We start from the raw sequence: 21351 nt of genomic DNA, 5'->3' as shown, positions 1-21351 counted from the left end.
GTTACTATATTGGTTTTGCTAGATGTCATTGTATCATTTCTCAGGAGTTATTCAGAATATCTAAACTTTTAATTCAATATTCTTTTATGTTTGTTTGTTTTATTTCTATAGGATCAGAAAGTAATCCCTTTTCTCCCGTTTATGGCATCTATCTAATACATATATAAGATTAAAAACAAACAAGTTTAGTTTGCATGATTAAACGTGATTTAACAAAAACTTGATTGAGGGTACCTGAGAGGAATTTTAGGGGTGTCAGTATAATCTAAATATATAGTATTCATGTCTGAAATTTCCAGAGAATAAATTTTTAATAGAATAGAAAAGGGCAAAATAAAAATGTTCTTTTTAAACTTTCACTATTTTAAATCTTGAATATTGTTATATAAGTAGTTCCTAGAAGTAAAATCTAAGAAAAAAAAAAAAACACAAATTAACACACAAAAAAAGAAACAAGCAAGTAAGTAAGCAAACATGAAGTTTGGAGAGCTGCTAAGCAGTGAAGAGCGTTACTGTTCTTCCAGAGCACACCCAGGAGCACAGAGCTCCATAGCGTGTCTCCGGCCTCCCTGGAAACCGCCATTCATGTGCTGATGGAGACCCACGCACGTACACATAATCAAACGTAATAAAAATAAGTCTTTGGGGCTGGAGAGATGGCTTAGCAGTCAGGAGCACCTGCTACTTTTGCAGAGGACCTAGACTTGGTTCACAGCACCCACATGGTGGATCATGACTGTCCTTAACTTCACTTCGGGGGCATCTGTCTCCCTCTTCTGGCCTCTTCGAGCACCAGGCACATATAGATGCATGCAGGCAAAATACTCCTGTACGTAGAACAAAAATAAATGGTTGTCTTTGTCGTAAGTAGGGCCTCTATCGTATTTTCTTTTAAATAATTGGTTTATAAACACAAGTATTAGTGTGCACATGGAATTCTCAGGACTAGTAGGTGTCAGTTCTTTCCTCCTAGCTTTTTGTTGCTGGCGATGGAACTGAAGTCATAGGCTTGGTGACAAGTGCCTTTATCCTTGAAACCATTCTGTCAGCCTCTGTAATACTTTATTTTCATCACTACATCTTACGTAGCTGGCTTTTTTTAATGACAAATTCATTTGACCTTAAAGGGCTTTGATACACAATGACCACCTTTCCCCCCCCCCCCTTAGGTCTGAGTCATTTATGAAAAGCCAGTGGGAAAGTCTTTACTAAAAACCTTCATATGCAGAAATATTCACACAATATGATCATTAACAAAATTTCTGTGTGGGTATAAACCAGTTCTAAACAGATAAAGGCTACTATATATTATATACTAGTGAACAGCCACCAATCTATGCTCAACAAACTTGGGAATTTACAGTTTTGCCAATTCTTATATTCATTTTACATTAACTAATGTTTGTGTGTCAGATATACCACACTCTGGAACCACACCAGGTCAGAGGACAACACTGTGGAGCCAGTTCTCTCCTTAATACCTTTATGTCTGTTCTGGAAATTGAACTCATGTAGTAAGGTCTGCGCAGCAAGCATGTTTACTGAGCTATCTCACCAACCCCTATTTTTACCAAGCCTATAGTTGATTTTCTGAATCATGTTACTTGTAATTGTGGGTGCTATGTGCATGTGCGCAAGTGAGTGCAGTTACCTACAGAATCCAGGAGAGGGCATCAGATCCCCGGGAGCTGGAGTTGCAGGCATTTGTGAGCCATCCCAAGTCAGTGCTAGGAGCTGAAGTGAGCTCCTGGAGGGACAGTCACCTTTAACTGTTGAGCCATCTCTTCAGTCCCCTGGAGTTGATTTTCATGCAGGCTCCTTATCGGGTACAGTTGGGATTCATTGGATATAAGACTTTATTGAATGTCTAAATGTTAATGTAGTTTAATAATTTGTAATATTGCAAAATAAAAGCAAAGTATCACAAAAATTGTTGTAGAAAAAAACTTAAAAGTACACTTTATTGATAAGTGGTTACACAGTTTCATCTTTGTTTAAGAACTCACTGGAAAAGGTAGGTAATATTCTCAAATCATACCTAAAAGAAAAGTTTTATCACAGGGTTAATATTCTGACAAGTAACTTTCCTCTGAGGGGGGAGCAGCCTTACCAGGCCACAGAGGATAACAATGCAGCCACTCCTGATGAGATCTGATAGACTAAGATCAGAAGGAAGGAGAGGAGGACCTCTCCTATCAGTGAACTTGGGGAGGGGCATGCATGAAGAAGGGGGAGGGAAGATGGGGCCGGGAGGGGAGGAGGGAGGGGCTAATGGGGGGATACAAAGTGAATAAAGTGTAACTAATAAAAGTAAAAAAATAATATGTATAAATAAAATAAAAAGAAAAATATTCTGACAAGTAATTCTGGATAAATATTATACAAATCAAGCCAAAAATTGGATAGGTTGTCCAGAGCTGGCTTGAGGAAGGTTGTTTTGTCAAAATGCTGGCTGCATCTTAAAATGTGTGTGTAGGTGGAATCTTGTTCTCTAAAAACAGTGCTGTCCTTGTGTGACATAGTGATTCATGTGATGTTGAAATGAGATGTATCAAAATCCCTTTTTCATTAGTATTTCTCATCAGGAGTTTCTTGTGTTTGTTTTCAGGGCCCACATATAGCGTCAGTTACATTAGCTGCTTATGAATGCAATTCAGTTAATTTTCCTGAGCCACCCTATCCTGACCAGATTATCTGTCCAGATGAAGAAGGCACTGAAGGAACCATTTCTTTGTGGAGTATCATCTCAAAAGTTAGAATTGAGGCCTGCATGTGGGTAAGAGCTGCATTTTCATATTTGCTAAAACTAACCTCACATCTTGATACAGGTCTTGCCTTTTAGACTATGGTTTACACATGACTCGCCAGTAAAGATTTGGGAAGCCACTTGCTGCACACTTCCAAGGCAAAAGTCTCATTTAATAGGTACAGAGCTGGACATGTTGGTGCATGCTTGTAATCTCAGTGTTTTGGAACTTAGACCAAAGGGTCAGACTAGACTGCAGAAACAAAAAGAATTAAGAAATAGAAAAGTAGTCATGTATATTACTGATAGACTAAATAAAACACTGTTTGTTGAGAATTTATTTCAATTTCAGCATTGTTAGTGAAAAGACCCATTTCTCTATGTAAACTAAGCTTCCTTGCTGATTTCAGACTGTGTTTAGGGAGTGATCCAGTAGTCAGTTGCCCTAGTCATTCTGTCAGACTTTAACCTAAAGTTAAAGTCTCCTAGGGAAATATTTTTGGGCAACATTTCAATGGCAGATGTATTTTATCTTGATTAGATGTTTGCTTTTACTTAAATTTATTTAAGTGTTCCTCATTAAGGCATACATCTTCTAACTATTTAGTTCACTGAGTTTATATTCTCTTAATTTTTTTTTCCTCGCAGTTTTTAGGAAATAAGAGCACGTGAAAAGGTCACACACAAATCTTGCCTCCGGTGGCAGTGAGGTGATTTCCTGGATAAAGGTGCCTGTTGCCTGGCCTGACATCTTAAGTTTAGACCCTAGAATCCATGTGAAAAAAGGAGAGAAGCGCCTCCCATACCCTGTCCTCTCACCCCACACCAGGGCACACCTTTGCATAGGCACACATGCAAGCACACACACACGGATGTGCAGACAGGAGCACAAACAAGGAAATCAAGTTTTTTAAAAATCTTAATTCCACCTTTGATTCCAGCACCCACAAGGCAGAGACAGGTAGCTCTCTGAGTTTGAGGCCAGCCTGGTCTTCTGAGTGAGTTCTATGACAGCCTAGGGCTAACAGAGAAACCCTGTGTCAAACAACAAACAAACAAAGTAAATAAAATAAAAAAATCTTAATTCATTAAAGCAGCAGTTGTTACCCTAACTTCGAAGCAAGTTTGTTTTTTTCATTGTTGTTCTGGTTGTATGTGTTTGTTTATGCATCTGAGTATTTTTCCTGCATATTTGGTGTAACCACTTGTGTAGCTATACCTTTGGAATTCAAAAGACAGTGTCAGAGCCCCAGAACTGGAGTTAATAGGCCACAATGTAGTAGATGTTGGGAATCGAACCCAGACCCTCTGGAAGAGAAGTATGTGCTCTTAACCACTACACCTCTCCAGCTGTGGAAGAGACAGGATTTTAAAAGTTATGTTTTAGTGCCTCCTTCCCCCAGTGGTTCTAGAGATCAAACGCTAAGCCTGGCACTTGCTAAAAGCAAGTACTCTTCCACAAAACTGCATCCTCAGCCCAGAAATTATATTTTGCTTTGAAGGAATTACAAAGCAAATGCCATATGTTGAGTTTGATTATGAAAGGCAGGAAGAGTAGTCATGTTTCCTGTTGCTCTTTTCTAAACACTGGTGACAGATTCAGTACGGTGGTAGTATGTTTTATAGATTTGAGGAGTTTATTATGAAAAATTAGGATTAGAATAACATATTTGGAACATGTGATAAAAGAGGCTACTTATACAGTTTCTTAGTTTTGTTCCTTCAAAAGTTCTTTTTGTGGCTTGATTAATACTTATGCAAACAAAAGGAGCTTCTGTTGTGGCTGGCAGCCTTACCGGCCTTCTTCACCTTCTGGTGTGCGTTGTCTGAAGTGCCTCTTCAGCCAGGCTTCCTGCCTGCTCTAAAGCCTAGTGCGATGACTTCCTTCCCCAAATACTGACTGGCTTCTGAAAAATGGAGGCTTTACCTTCAATATGTGACCTCATGGTGGCCAGCACAAGCTTTTCCACAGTGCAGGATTTTGTCTAATGTGTATTTTCTTCTTTTCCTCTTTTAACTGTCTTTTGTCATCTAAAAGCCTTAGTACCTGTCAAATGTGGCTTTGGTTTTTTTCTTTTGGTGGTTATTTTGTTTTGATACAAGTCTCACTATGTAGCCCTTGGCTGGCCTGGAACTCACAGAGAATTGCCTGTTTCTTCCTGCTGAAGAGTAGGCTTAAAGGCATGCATCACAATGCCCACCTAGCATCAAGTTATTTTTAAATTGGTGCCTGTCCTCAGTATTTACAAGTATTTACAAGTCTTTTCATTAAATGCTATTTCTTAATGGGATACCCATGTTTGAAAGGATAAAGTTAAACCGTTACTTTACATCATATGTTGGAATTAACCAAAATACATTAAAAAAAAAAAATCTTAGAGCTAAGCTAAGACAATTCAACTGCTGAAAAAAAAGAAAGAAAAATAAGCATGCTGCTGAATTTGGCAGTCGTTTCCTGTATTTCACAAAAACTCAGGAGGAAAAAGGTTAAAAACGTGTGCCAAAGCCACCCCGAAGAGGTTGGGTAAATGACCTAGAGCAGGAGGCCCAGCTGCTAATCAACAGGTGATGAGCTCTGAAAAATATCCCCAGTGTTTGAAGACAGACCTCCTGTCACCCACCAGTCAAACTTTAAAAGGGTCAATGAGGGATGGGGTTTCTCTCAGCAATAAAACACTTGCCTGGCATATGCAGTGTCCTGGGTTCAGAAGCATAAGAAGAGAGTGTGTACCTGAGTAGACGTTTATTCAAAGATGTACATAAATGGTCCATGAGTGTGAGAGGGGGAGCAACAGTACCGGGTAATCGGGGAATGCAATTCTAAGCCTCAAGGAGCTAGCCCTTAATGGCACTGGCGAGAGGCTAGGCCAGGAATATTACCATGAGTCTGAGGCCATCTGAACTACGGAGTGGGACCTTGTCTCAGAAAACCAATGATTATATTACCATTATTAATGATGATAATTATGATGTAATGGAAAATAAGATGCTTCCAAGATGTAAAGAGATTGGTGCAGAATGAATTGATGGCAAAAATGTAAAGTTGTTAGCTACTATGTGCAACAGATGGTCAGAGAAATACTTAAAACAATCTAGGGCTTTGTAGCCCTTTAGAAGCCATTCCAGGTCCAAAATGTAGCAGCATTTTGGAGTAGGGAGGAACAGTGGGGTGCTGGACACAGGACCAACTTCACATGCCAGATTAGTACTCAGCCACTGTGCTACAAACCTAACCCTTCGGCTTTCTTCTTTTAAAGCATTTATTACTGTATGGACATAATAGGTTTCATCATGATATTGTCATACATGTATATGATGCATTTCTTTTCCCAACTAGGCCCCGTTTTACTTTCACCTCCTATCTGGGGAGGGAAGGAGTACCTTATTAGGGTTAAATACAGGAGCATGGATGAGAGGTCGTTTTTAATAGCATGGACACTGCCACTTAACATCCTTTTTTAACTTCTATAATTTGTTTAACCAGTTCAAACCTTCTCAAATTTGTTATTCACTCATGAATGCCACAGATAGCTCTTAAGCATTTAAGTTCTGGAGGTCTTAATGTAAACAGAAACTATGGTAAGCTCTGTGAAGAATTTTATGGTGTAGTACTAGAATTTGCCCTCATCAGGGTTCAGAGGTTTCTGCTAAGGAAACCTCAGTTGAGATCTGAGGTGGGAGAGTGAGGTTGGAATGTAACCAAAGCAGGAGAGTCAAAAATACATGTGGTAACTTTCAGAAAGCTTCACATTCTAAGGGACTTTTTTTTTTTACATTGTTACAAAATATACATGACAGTTTCCTATTTTAACCACTTGAAGCATGTAATTCAGTGTCATTAAGGCACATTTACAATTTTTACGTAACCATCTCCAATGTCCATTTGTAAATATTTTTTGTCATTTGAAAGAGAAATTCTGAACCAATTAAAAACTAATTTCTCATTCCCTCTTTTTTCCTGACCCTGGTAATGTCTACTCTGTATTTCTGTGGACTTGCCTGCTCTGCATATCTTAAATGGCAAATAATATGTTTGCTGTTTGGTGCCTCATTCTTAGTTTGGAATGTTTTCAAATTTGACCCGTTCTGTAGCATTGTTAGAATTTCATTCCTAAGGCTATTTCAACTATATCTTTGTATATCTTTGTATACTTTAAAAATATTAGTTTAAGCTGGGTGCGGTGGCACATGCCTATCATCTTAGCACTGTAGGAGGCTGAGGCAGGTGGATCTTTGTGAGTTTGAGGCCAGCCTTCATCTACAAAGTGAGTACAGGACAACCAAGGCTACACAGAGAAGCTCTGTCTCAAATAAAACAAACAATCAAACAAAATATTAGTTTAAAAAAGCTGAACATGGTGGCGTATGCCTTCAATCCTAGCCAGAATGACACAGTGAGCCCCGAAAAGAGGGGGAAAAAATAGTTTAAAAAAAAATTCTCGTGGAAGCTGCAAGCATGTTTTATCTGCAGAACAATGTGATGTTATCAGGATATTATAGCTGTTCTAAGAGCCTTGACTTCCTTGGTGATTTTAAGGTTACTTTCCAAGCCTTTGCTTATTTAACCTTTCGTGTTTGAAGTTGGAATAGTTAGTGAAAAATGCCTCTGCGATTAAAGGATGTTTCTGTTAGTGCAAAACTACAGCTTCCAGGAAGTCTGCTGTCCAGACTTAAACCATTAAACCTAACATTTCTTGATTATAAGTTCACAGTTCTGGTTATGAATCTACTTGAGAGAACTTTTTCAATACATGAAACATTAGTTTAAATATTTTCTTCTCCCTAAATCTTTGTAGAAAATTAACACACCAAGGAGATACTGTACTTATCACTTTGTTCTCATGTTTTCTGGACATTAAATTCTTCACCTGTCCCAGAAGCAAGAACTTCAGGGTAATGGTTATAAGAATTGCTTGTCCTTTTTTCTTTTTTTTTTTTTTTTAGTACTGGGTGATGATTTGTCTTTCTCTTAGAACAAAAGAATGCTCCCTTCTCTCCTTTTAATTAAGCCTGGCCCAATATGTTTATTTATAAATAAGCAATTAGAAGGTGTTTAGGGCCAGTAGATAGCTCACTTGCCATCAAGCTCAGTGCTCTGAATTTGATCCCCAGTACCCAAGACAAGGGCTCATGTGCCCCAGTCTGGCCTTGAACTCATGATGTAGCCATGGATGACTTTGAATGTGTAATCCTCATGTCTCTATCTCCCAAGTGCTGGGATAATAGGCATTTATCAGTTTGTGCTGTGTTGGGGGTCAAATCCAGGGCTTCACGCATGCTAGGCAAACACTTTGCCAAGTAAGCTATAGCCTCAGCTTTATAAAATTACTTTAAAGAACTGTGGAAGCCTGAGTCCTCAGCGCCTAATTTGAGATAACTAACTTTGTGTCTAGAGTGTAATGTGTTTTGAGAATCTACTTGTATATCCTTTTTATTTGTTCAGTAGTTGAATACTGACATGATTACCATTTTTTCTATTATGAAAAGTATGAAGTATTAAAGTGTAAATGATTGTGATCAGCTAAGACCAGGCATAGCTTTTGATTTCTTTTCATTCCATTATGCTACTTCCTTTCTGGCCTTAAGAAAATTTGTTACACGTTTAAATCAGACGATTGCTTCCAGAATTGTCGATGTTTGACTTTACATCTGAACTTAGAGAAGTTCACATTTTAACTAGCACGTTGTAATGAGCTTTTCTTCTACTTTCTATTATGGAAAAGTTCTAAAAGTTTCCCAAAAATAGAAAGAAATAAAATAAACCTAATGTACTCTTACCAAATTTGTCCATCTGCCTTGGCTGACTCTGTTATCTTAGAACAAATCTCACACATTTTATTTATTACCCTCCAAGCTTAAATGAATGGATCACAAGTCATTAATATGCATGTTAAAATTAGTAGTGGTGTTACAGTCATCATCTACTTAATGGTTATTTATTTTGTTTTGAGACAGGGTTTTGTTTGAGACATGGTTTCTTTTCTCTGTGTAGCCCTGGCTGTACTGGAATCACTCTGTACACCAGGCTGGCCTTGAACTCACAGAGATCTGCCTGCTTCTGCCTCCTGAGTGCTGGGATTACAGGTGTGTGTCACCATGCCCAGCTGGGGTTCAGTTTTCTTAACTGTTACTTTTCTTTTCAAACTTGCACATTGATTAAAAGAGTTTGTTGGTTCCCCACAGTGTGATTTTATGGCTTTATTCTGGTGTGTGTAGTTTGAGCCTGTTCCTCTGTTCCCTGTGTTTCCTGTGAGTTGCTACATTGAGATCCTTGAAGTTATGGACTTTCTGGTTTTGGTTTTAGTCTTTTATTCAGACAGGGTTTCTCTATGGAGCTCTGGCTGTGTGGAACTCACTGTGTAGATCAGGCTGGCCTGGAACTCGCAGATACCCTTCTGCTTCTGCGTGGGATTAAAGCTGTGCTTCACCGTGCCCAGTGTGCTTCTTGTTCCTAACAGGAACAGCTTGTGTGTTCCTGTCACATGGTGCAATGATGCCTCATGTGTGACAGTAGCACCAGTGATAATTCAGTATTTTTGTCTATTATTTATTAGGATTCATTAAAAATAGTATTCCAAGTATATGTTTTTTCTTTTGTTTTTAGTTAAAATATCTTTTTTTCCTCTTGAGATTGTATCCTACTCTGCTGCCGGGTTGTCCTCCAACTCCTGTACCCTTTTTCAACCTCCTCATTAGCAGGGGCTTACAGTCATGCGCCTCCGTACCCAGTTTGGAAGACTTTCCTAGAAAAGATTTCCTCATTGCTCATTTGGTTGCCCAGGGATTTAGTTCATATATGAAAGTAAGAATAAGTATTTGATCCTTTGCACTTTAAAATTTAATGGTTCTCTCTTCTTCCTCTTCTGCTCCCTGATTCTCTCTCTCCTCTCTCTCTTCTCCTCTCTCTCCCTCTCTCTCTCTCTTCCTTTCTCTGTCTCTGCTCCCTTCTCCCCCCTTCCCCTAATAAACCTCCCACGTGGAAAAAAAAAATTAATGGCTTGTTTCTCTCTTGTCCTCCAGGGTTGATCAGCATTAACTTCTCTTGTTCTTTTTCCCTTCATACTCCTGACCTTCCTTTTTCTTCCTCTTTTTCTAACTCTCGTCTCCATCACAGGTTTACTTGCCGACACTTAGACATGTTCTTTTTCAAAGTTCTTATTTCACGTATAGATAATGATATATAGTTTCTACACACTGAAGATACAAAACTTTTAAATTTGCTGATGTTCTTCAAGGATTCCTTTTAGATCAGGCTGGCTGCAGCCTCAAAGAGATCTGCCTGCCTCTGCCTGATGACTGCCTCAGTTAAAGGAGCACATAACCACACCTGGTCACTTTCTATAAACTTTTACTGGTTCTTTGTGAGTTTCATATCATGCACCCCAGTTCTACTCATCTCCCTGTCCCCTTATGTCCACCCTCTGCCCTTGTAACATTCACCCCCCAAAGAAAATAAATAGCATACAAATAAACAAAGCATAGGCAACATCTCGTCGTGGAAGCTGAAGTGTGTCACAGTGTGTCTCATACGTCTCTCTGTCCATACATCTTCACTTGTGAATGTTCGTTGTCTGGTTCTTGATCTCTGGCTTCTGTGACACCATCTATATTGACCCCTCACCAGGACTCCTTCCGGTTATTCTGTCGTTGCCCTGTGTCATAGAGATCCTACAGCTTTGGATCCTCAGGACCACTGGCTCTTTTTAAAAATTCATATGTCTGTGTGTGGCTATGTATGTGCACTTGTGAGTGCAGTTGCCTACTGAGGCCAGAAGAAGGTGTCAGATCACTCGAAGCTGTAGTTTTGGGCATTTGTGAGCTGAGCTCCCAGATATAAGTGCTGGGGAAAAACTTGGGTTCTCTGCAAGAGCTGTACATACCTAACTGCCCAGCCATCTCTCCAGGGTCTTTAAGAATTCTTTTCAAGGCATTTAGACCAGTGTAAGCTAAAAGTTAAGGTTGCTTTGTAAACTAGCAAATAGCAAACCCTTTTATTCACTGTGACTCAGGGCACAGTACCAGGTCTGGCTGGCTGGTTGTTTCAGAGTGGAGGTTTCTCCAGAGGCTGTCTCTGTCATATTATGGCCTATCTGGTATTTAAGCCACTCTAAGCCAAGTTCCTGATTCTAAATTTTGTTTTCATCTTTATGTTCTGAACTGATTAAGGAAAAATAACAAAACAACAACAAAAACCTTCCTTCAAAAACGTAAATCTACAAAGTAATCGAAGTGTGAATCACTGAGGAAATAAACATGTTTAAATCCTCTCCTAACAATTACCCATCCTGGTGCTGAGGATGAGCACCTTTTTGGAGAGCCTCTTGGTTGCAATTTGTACTAAGGCTTTATTTTTTGAAGGAAGAAAGATAAAAGCCTGTTCCGAGATTTAAAACAACTGAAATGTCCTGGAGAGTTGATTGCTTGCTTGGAGGGTTTTGTTTTGTTTTTGTGATAAATCTTTAGCCCAAGCTAGACCAAGAGGATCAAACTTGTGATCTTCACAGCTGTGCCTTCCAAGTGATAGCAATTTTCATTTGCATTATAACAGTAGAACCTAAGGAGAAATGCTATATTGAGTCTATGTATGTGCCAAGGAGTGTCTCAGAGTCTTGTTTATTATCTTATCTGGGTTACAAGTCAGGATTGGGACTCAGATTCTGAATCTTTGAGTTTTGTAGCATATGTATACAATATATCTCGATGCTTTTGGAAATATAGAAAGTGTAATTTGATTTGTTTTGTCATTGTGCTGAAAACAATCTCATGGAGAGTATTTTGCCTTTTCACACAGGGTATCGGTACAGCCATTGGAGAGCTGCCTCCATATTTCATGGCCAGGGCAGCTCGTCTCTCAGGAGCTGAACCAGATGATGAAGAGTATCAGGAATTTGAAGAAATGCTGGAACATGCAGAGAGTGCACAAGTAAGAACAGTATGGGGAAATGGAATTCTAATCCCTGACTCAACTGTTATTCAGGTAGAATGGTTAATAGTAGCTGAATGGAAGAAAACTGCCAAAATGAAAACAAAACGAAATATGGTCTGGGACAGAATATGCAGAAACACTGAAAGTGTAAACTGATGAATATGGCCTGGGAGACTGGGTTCCTGATAGGTTTGCACAGCATGCATGTGGGCTCTGTTCTTAATACATTGAGGAAGGGGAAAAGCCTAGACACACCCTTTGTCAGTGGTTTTTTTTCCAAACAATTAGCAAAAAGATAAAAAGCCACTTTCATCACCCCCAGAAACTGATAAATGTCACCTCTTTGCTTCAAAAAGATTGTGTATGTGCGTGCACACATATGCTCACACTCACCCCAGTCCTTGTATGTTACTAGTTGGGTTGGGTTTGTCCTGATAAAGTATAGTTTTGTAGCCTAAGATGTCCTTGAACTCATAAGGGTTGGTACAGTACTACAACCAACTCTGGCTGTCTCTATGGTAGCCATTTCCTCCTGAAAAACAGCCTTGGCACTTCATCCTCATGGGAAAACACACAATCATGTTTAAAGCAATTCAGATTAGTCCTTCTTTACCTTCGAATGTTCTGTAGAGTATCATCAGAATGGACAGGATAAGGCAGATCAGTAAAAAACTAAATTCCAGGCTTAGGCAAGCTGCGGTAGTTGATGAAAGCTCTTTCCCCAAGACAGCCTGTGTGGCAATCTCAGTGTTGCTGGGTGGTGGTTTCCCTCAGAGGAGACTGCCTCACAACACTGGTGAATGTTAAGGCTGGCCTTCAAAAACACTGCAGACAACACTGCGGTGGCCACTGTGGAAAGTGAGCTCTCCTTGCTCCCTCCCTCTAGGGTTGTGTCTGACAAGCCTTGGATGGCTGAGGTTGGGAGCTTTGGTCATTTTTAATAGATGGAAACAGAAACTTAATAAAATAATCTTGTCTCCAAAAGAACATCAAACAGGAGAAACATGAGAGAAACTCAGAAATCGTTTGATATACTTGATTTTGGAAGGCGTTTTCAGGTGTATCCAAAAGGCTTCTGTTGTTGGCATTGGGAGTGGCGACGCCCTTCTGGGTCTTTCGGTTTTTTACATTTATTTAAGTTAGGGTGGGAATGACACATGTCATTGTGTCCCTGTGGAGATCAAAGGGCAGCTTCCACTGTGTGGGTCCAGGAGCTCAAACTCGGGTCCTCAGGCTTGGTAGCAAGCACCGTTGCTGAGCCCTCTCACTCTCCCAAGAAAGGGTCTCTTACTTGTCCTGGAACTCTAAATTGGGAGGCCAGTGAGCCCCAGGCTCCACCTGTCTGCACCTCCCCAGCACTGGGATTACAGATATGTACCAACCCCCTTAGCTTTCACGTGGATGCTGGGGATCCTCGTGCTTGCAGCAAGTGCTTTGCCGGCTTTACCAGTTGAGCTATCTCCTCATCTCTGGGTTACGTTAAAGTAGGAATTGTTTTATTGTCAGTTATCTGATTAACTGAATAACACAATCACCCTGTTAGTAGTTAATGGCTCTGAATAAGAACTCCTATCTATCCTGCTCATGGACACGTTGAGTGTCTTGTCTCAGTGGATACATTTCAAAGATGGTGTTCCTACCACTCCCGACATCAGCTAGACCAGCAGACTTTATGACTCATTTCATTCTTGGCAGTTTTTTTATTCGTGGATAATGCATTCCATAAGCTTACTGCCCTTAAAAAGCTCAATTTCAAAAGCTCAGGCCTGCAATATGATGAAGTAAGACAGCAGTCATACTTTGTCTTTTGTCTATAATTGGAGTTCTTGAAGATTCCAACCTACCTAGTGGGAGAGTGCTAATCTTTTCCTGCTTCTCGTATGGTCTTGATTATTTGTGTTACTTTTAATCAGGTCTTTTCTAATTTGACTTCATCTATCCTAGATAATATCTATCATCTTATTAGAGGAGATGGCACATAATACCTCTGATAATTATGAAGTTTGGGCTCTTCTAATACTTTTTGGCTTTATGTCAGGGATTACAAACATGATTTTAGGATAAACTATACTTCATATTTACTTATCTTGAAAATGAAGAAAGCAAACTATAGGCATTCTATTTCCTGTCCTTTAAAGCAGAAATTATATACCTATACGATCTGCTTCTTGCAGTGCTGAAGGTTGAATCCAGGGCCTTGTTTGCTGTTGGACGGACTCTGAGCTCCATGCCAGCTGTATAGCCTTGTGCTCTTTAAGTGCACTCTGCTTAAGATGCTTACTCAAATGAAGTTATAGATGTTGTCAGTTGCCATACAAACTAGAAAATAATCTTGTAAAATAGTAAGAAAAATATTAGCTTTAACATGATAACTGCTTTTTTTTTCATTAATTTATTTCTAAGATCAATAAAATCCTGTGTATTAAAGATGGGGCTAAAGAAGGGTGGAGCTGGGAGGGGAAGAGGGATGGGGCTACAACCAGGTGTGAAGTGAATAAAAATAAATTAATTTTTAAAAACCCTGTGAATAGTTGAATAAGTCACCTTGCCACACTGAACTAAAAGTTGTATAACTTTGAGATTCAGCAGGTTACTCTCACCCACATTGACTGCCTATAGGTGTTTGAATGTGGAAATAGACACATAGTTGCCGGTGTGTCGAGCTTTTTGGTGAATTTGTGCATCTGTTTTCTGGACAGCTGTACACAGATGCAGTATGGAGCATTCTTTATTCCTTTAACCCAGCTGGCTTTAGTGCGTATGGTATCAGTGGACACATCTGGATTTCCCATCTCCTTCATGACTAATTTCCAGATTTCTTTGAGTGTATGAAGGCCAGGCTTCCTGAAGCCGACTTCGTGTTTTGTGACTGTTGATTATATGTTCTCAGATCACCATCTTGTTGATGGCAGAATAGCTCTTTTTGTCCCCCTTCCTGTGGGAGCCATTCTGCTAGGCACAAGGGATTCTGGTTTTTTTTTTTTTTTTTTTTTTTTTAAGTAGGCACAAATTTGACTGTTTTACCCAGATTGGACACAAACCCTGGGTCCCTCACTGGGTAGCCCTAGTAGGCTTTGAACCTGCTGTCTTCCTTCCTCAGACTCCTGAGTAGCTGGGATTACAACCTGTTCCAGCAGCCTGGCTTCCAGGGGATTTAATTTTGTCTCAGACTGTGGCTAAGTAGCTATAAATGGCATGTTCAAGACATGTTAGCCTGGTATACCTTTCATAGTGCCTTCTGGGTAGTGGTTTAAAAGTTCTTTAGTAATCACGGCAGAATGATTACATTGGGCTAGAATTTGCTCATATAGATAAATGTAAAACTTGTAGTTTGATAGGCGCAGTAAACAGAAAAGTGGAGCAAGCATAATGAAAACAATAAATCAAGTAAAATTAATGACTACAAATTATTACTTAAAGGTTGTCTGAAATAGTTTTAATTTTTTTTTTAATTCTTGAAGGTAAAGTTCTTTAGTGGCATAAATTTATCAGCGGGAAGTCTAAATAAATCACATGCACACTCACACAAAACCTTGGCACCAGCTGCTTTCCCGTGTGCTCTCCAAGTGGGTTAAAGGGGACATGTAGATTTTACTAAGAAATTGTTGCTCAGTAACAGTGTTCCCACTATGTATTTACTTAAATCCTACTTCTGACTAATGTTTAATTTCATGTAATAGCTGTTTTGAGAGAAAGAACAATCATAAGTGTTGATTTATTTTCCAATTCCTAATAATTACCTCATTTATTTTGTGAGTACTGTGTTGAGATTAGCCAGTATTTTTCCACTAAGCTGACTTCCTTTTGCTCTTGACTTTCTGTCCTGTTCTTTCTCTTTATCTGTGGGAGACAGGCATGAGTAAGTGTAGCTTCTTATGGTCTTGAACTTTCAGTGTTTCAGAAGTTCTAAGCTAGCCTGGTAATGTTGGTCTGTAACCCTGCTAGTTTTGGGGAGACTAAGGCAAAAGGACACAAGTTCAAGGCCAACCTAGTCATCTTAGTGAGATCCCCATCTTCAAATAAAAACTCGGGCGGGGAGGGGTGCTACTTGCCACACAAGAACAAAGGTCTGTGCTAGGTGCCAGTTCCCTCCTCTCCTGCTATACTCTAGATGGCTATGGGCTGAGCGCAGTTTCAGGCAAGATTTCATCACTCTGTGGGCCCACCCTCTCTTTGTTCCTGGCATCTCTGTAGCTTGTTCTGTAATTATTTATTTTTATTATATAGGTATTTTGCCTCCATGTATTCTGTGTACCACGTGGATGCCAGGTACCCAGAAAGGCCAGAAGAGGACATTAGATTCCCTGGAATTCAAGTTACAAAATATTTTGGGGGGGTTGGGAATTTAGCTCACTGGGAGAGCAATTGCCTAGCAAGGGCAAGGTTCTGTTCAGTCCTCAGCTCTGGGTAAGGGGGAAAAAGACATTCTTTGTTTTTCAGATTTTTGAGGTGCATTAAGTATACCTTTAAAAAAAGCAGCTTGATGTGCTGAGTGGGTGCTAGGGATTGAACCCGGGTCCTCTGAGGGAGTAAGCACTGAGCCATCTCTCCAAACCCCAAATGTAATCTTCTTGTCATCCTCATAGTTGCTTCAAGTTAGAGTCTGACTTGTTTAACTGGGTGGGACTAGAAAGGGCTCTGTAGTTGAGAGCACTCACCTCTCCCAGTTCCGAGATCACTTCCTGATACCACAGGACTGCTAATAACCGTCTACAACTCCAGTTTCAGGAGATCTGACACCCTCATCGTCTGGCTTCCTCAGGCCCTGTGTGCAAGTAGTACACAGATGTACATGCAGGCAAAACTCTCCTCCCAACATACACATATATGCATGGTCACATGTGCTGTAATCCCAACTTTCTGGAAGCTGAAGTGAGTTGCAAATTTGAAGTCTACCTGTGATACAGAATGACAACCTGTTTAAAATAAATCAATGTATTTTTAAATAGAGGGTGATTCCATGGTTAAGAGCACTGGCTGCTGTTTCTGAGAACCCAGCTTTAATTTCCAGCACCCACACAGTAGTTCACAGCCTTTAACTCTAGTTCCAGGGTATTCAATCAATACCTTCTTCTGGCCTCTGAGTCACCTGGCACACGAGTGGTGCACAGAAATACAGGAGAACTGGAAAAATGGGTCAGTGTTGAAGAGCACAGATTACTCCTTCAAGAGGACCCAAGTTCAGTTCCCAGTGCACACACTGTGGCTCACAGCCATCTGTAACTCCAGGTCCTGTGCATCCAACACCCTCTTCTAGCCTCTTCGGTTACCAGACAGAAAGGTGCTGCACACATACATACACTCGGGCAAAACACACACGTAACATAAAGTAGAGAGATGCATGCCAGCAAAAAATAATAAAACTTGAAAATAATAGCAGAATAATGTCTCCATCCCTTGAGTTTTCCCCTTGCCTTCCCTCTCCAGTGATGCTCTGAGGGTGATTCACTTCCAGCATCTTCACCACCTCCCTGCTCCTTGGCTTCTGAATGACTGGTTCAAGCTCAATGCCTACTTAACATTAATAGTGGTTTCCTAATTGGCTTGTTCTTTACTAATTTTCACCGTAATTTTTTCCCACACTGTACAAAGAAAAATACTTCTCTGAGCAGTGCCCTGCTCACAGAATTCTGCTGCTCAGGGATAGAGATGGAACTCAGTCAGCAGAGCGCTTACCTAATGCTTATACAAGACACCTGCAAGCCGTCACACAGGTGGGAACAGGAAGCTCAGACACCGCATAAAGCTTGAGACAGCCAGAGCAGTGTGGGTAGCGAGTCCTTTTTCAAGAGAAAAAAGAACTTGACTATCCAGAAATATTTGCCTTTTGTTCAAATTGTACAGTGTGAAATGCAGACTGTGTAGCCCTTGACTTGGCTCAAACCCACAGAAACAGTCTAATGGCTCTTTAACAGTTTTGTCTATGCTGCACTGATGTTTGTGCTGTTGTCGTTGTTTAAGTCCAGAACTTGCTGCTCTCAGTAAAGAAAACGTGATAATTTCTGAAACTTGTAAAAAGCTTACCACTGCTCTGATAAATTAGAATAATTCACTTCCTTCCCTGCTGTGTGATGTGGCTCTTTCTCTGCAGCTGTGTGTGACCTGGTGCCCCCGCCCCGGCTTACCCATCAGGTTTCTGTGCCGTGGCTTCTTTGGGCTTTCATGTATGATTGCTAGGTCAGTTGACTGGAAATTTTTGTTTGAGTCAGGGTCTCACTGTGTAGGTCTGGAACTCACTGTGTAGACTGAGGTGGCCTTGAATTCACAGAGATCCATCTGCCTCTGCCCCTGCCCTACAATGCTGGGATTAAAAGTCTGAATCACCATGCCAGGCAATTGATTGTTGTCCTGCATAGCCCAGGACAAGTTCCCAAGCCTTGACAGTACTGGCATTTGCCCCCATGCCTGGCTAGGGCTAGGGCTTTCCTTCCTGAAATATTTTCTAAATTTTATTTTTAGGGATTTTTAAAATATGTATTTGTGTTTTATCTGCTTGCATATATGTGTGCCATTTGTGTGCCTGATGTCCTCAGAAGGTAGAAAAGGTCTTTGTACCTCTTGGAACCTTATGGCTGGTTGTGAGCCATCATGAGGGTCCTGGGAGTCAAACCCAGATCCTCTGGAAGAGCAGCCAGTGCTCTTGGCTGCTGAGCCATCTCACCAGCCTCTGGCAGTTTTAATTCATATTGAATAAAACAACTTTTGTAGTTTAATGATAGTGTCCTTAAGCATGCTCCAGGGTCCTATTTTAGTCATTATCCTCACCCTAATTTCTTACAGTAATTTGTTGGATTCTGTAAGTCACATGACCAAAAACAAGGAGGAATTGAAGACATAGTAGAGGGGAGGGGTTGTAGTTCAGTGGGAGAGCAGTTGCCAGGCCTGTGCAAGGGAGAGTTTGAAACTCAAGGTAGCTCATTTTCTTGATGTGTTCAAAGATTATTTTATCAGCTACAACAGAGGAAGTGGAACAGAAGTCAGGCCTTGTTGTATTACTTTTGTGTGTGTAGCTGACACAGTGGAACAGGAAGGTTGTCCATATTTACTTAGAAGAGTATGTTTTGGGTAAGATTGTTGTCTATCAGATTGCCTAATACCATCTGTTCCAGTGAGCTGCCATTTGCATATTTCTTCATGCTAGATTGCTGACTTTGTAAAGTTTGCTGGTTTATGTATTTGTTTGGTATTGTGCTGTGTTGCTGTTTTGTATTCTTGTTATTAGAAATTTGAAAGTCCTAACATCAACTTTTAGTAGAATGCTATTTGGTTTCTCTACTTATTCTATTTAGTTTGTCTTTCTTTGGGTACCGCTCATGAGTCTTCACCTCTCCCTGCCCTGCAGAGTAAACCTGAGGCTAGGCATATTTTCACCACTAAACTACATTCCTGGTCCTTGTATTTCGTTTTGGGTTGGGTTTGGTTTTGAGGCAGTGTCTTAGCTCAGTGGTCCACCTGTCATCCGGCCTCGGCCTCAGCAGGAGGGATTAGATGCCTCTGCCACTAGCCCAGACTCGCTAAACCACTTATGTCCGGCATCTCTTTAAAGACTACTTTGGAGTTTTTAGATTTGTCTTATTTCAAGAGAATGTTCTTTTTAAGCTGGCAGTGTTTACATTAACTAATATTTACACTTAATCTATGTATTAAACTAAATGCCTAGACTAGAGAGATGGCTCAGTGGTTGAGAGCACTGGCTGCTCTTCCAGAGGACCCAGGTTCAATTCCCGGCAACCACAAACTGTCGGCAGCTCACAAACTGTCGGTAATTCCAGTTTCAGGGGATCCAGCACCTTCACACAAACATACATGCAACATGAAATAAATGAACATGAAATAAAATGAATCATTAAAAAGTAAATGCCCATATTAACTACAACTTGTAGTTTTTTCCTTACTAGTTTGTATTAAATTTAAGACTAAAAGAATTGTTTTGCCTAATAACATTTTTATTCTTTCAGAAATTTCAAGTTACTCACATTAATGGGGGAAAAAAACAAAAACCAACCTTAAAACCAAAGCTTATCACTTGTGTTGACAAACACTCTCATAATTCATGCCTTTTCTTTTTAGACAGTGAGAGACGTTTTTTCTTTCAAAAAACAAGGTATAAATGAAGGGTTCTTTGGACTTTCTGTTGATAATGATAGAATATTTGTTTCATCGTTTGAGTTTGGAGATCATGGGAAAGCGTTTGACAGTGGTTATGAGACACTCAGCCCGAGCGCTTCAGCATTCTGTTTCTGTTCTGTTGGGCACATTTTCCCGGGGAGTGTTTGCAGTTGTGTTCACCATGTCATCGCCTGCCGCCTTCCCCCCGTGAAGACTCTGTTCTTCCTCATACGAAGATTTAGGAAGGAGCTCATGGTATAGATGATCCGAAACTAAACAGGGGTCATTCTCATATGTTTTTAATGTCATTTGTTGCTGGGACCTGTTTTTGACTCTGTTGAACCCTTTTGCTGGTTGTGGTTTGTCTGGCCATCACATGACTTCTCTGAAAATTCCCCCTCCCCTTCATTTCCAGTAAACTGTTTGAGCAGGCATGAGTCAGAGTGAAACCAGCTTCCCTGTGACCACAGGGCTTGTTAAAGAATTTGTCAACGTGGACTGGGGGGGGGGGGTTGCAGCAACTACTACAGTTTGTGTTGTGTCAGGGGTTCCTGGGAAAAGCTTCCTCCTTTCAGGATCTCCTGCTTATTTGCATTGAGTTAAACTGACGAAGTATTAGAAATGTTCGTTTAAGGCTCATCATCATTAAAGGCTTTGTCATAGCTACCAAGCCTTTCATAGATCTCCTTTCAGATCCAACCAACCACACCCAGTAACATTTAGAGTTTCGTTGTTTAAGATTGTTTTTTTAAGTGTGAGTGTTTGCATGTATGTATGGGCACCTCATTCATGAGCAGGTCAGAATAGGTTGCTGGGTCCCTGGAACTCGAGTCATCAGTGGGTATGAGCCACCATATGTGTGCTGGAAATTGAACCCGGATCTTCTGCTAAAGGAAGAACAGCCAGTATTCTTAACTGCTGAGCCATCTCCCTTAAGTGGTCTTTTAAAGAGATTCTTTTATAGAATATCTCAACTATTGGGAGAGTTAAGTTGAGTACCAAAGGCTATTGCATTTAATTCAGCAAGAAAAGGTAACAGTGGGGACCTAGAGAGATGGCTCGGTGATTAAGAGCACTTGCTGCCGCTCTTCCAGAAGGACCTGGATTCAATGGCTGGCACTCACCTGTCAACTCACAGCTGTCTGTAATTTCTAGGAGATTCAACAGAGGCTCTTGGTTCATACATGGTACACAGACATTCATGTAGGCAAAACACCCATACACCAAATTAATGTGCAGTAGTTGTCACTTGGGCACTCAGCATGACTTAGAATTTTTCGTGGCTGCTTTTATTTGTTGTCTCAGGGAACTTTGTTCTTTGGCCACTCCCATTCCCAGATTTGACCCTTTCTTGGTTTTCTGACTCTTCTTGTATTCATTGGTACATTAACAGAACAGGAAGGATAGGTGTGACACATTCAGGCCACTGGGAAGGTTGTCTGCTCCTGGCATATTCCTCAGTCCATTTCTTTTCTGTGTGCTAGTTTATGAATTTTGTTTTGATTTGGGTGCGTTGTTATTATTTAGTGTGTATTTTGTTTTAGTTTCCTTTTTTTACTCATGGGGGCAG

The 21351-nt window shown here is 40.4% G+C and overlaps 1 protein-coding gene across 2 annotated transcripts in view; it reads left to right on the top strand.

Moving 5' to 3' along the window:
• Window positions 1-21351, top strand: part of Vmp1 (vacuole membrane protein 1) — a 93587-nt gene that overhangs the window by 34375 nt on the left and 37861 nt on the right. For both annotated transcript variants that reach the window (XM_055620406.1, XM_055620405.1), the window contains exons 6-7: window positions 2609-2776; window positions 11538-11669. In XM_055620406.1, the coding sequence (XP_055476381.1) occupies window positions 2609-2776; window positions 11538-11669 (300 nt within the window). The remainder of the gene's footprint in view (window positions 1-2608; window positions 2777-11537; window positions 11670-21351) is intronic.

Source organism: Psammomys obesus, unplaced genomic scaffold, assembly GCF_907164565.1.
Source record: "Psammomys obesus unplaced genomic scaffold, mPsaObe1.curated_primary_1811, whole genome shotgun sequence".
In the NCBI taxonomy this organism is placed as follows: domain Eukaryota; kingdom Metazoa; phylum Chordata; class Mammalia; order Rodentia; family Muridae; genus Psammomys; species Psammomys obesus.
The sequence above is the reverse complement of the archived record's forward strand: the minus strand, read 5'-3'. Positions and strand labels throughout refer to the sequence as shown.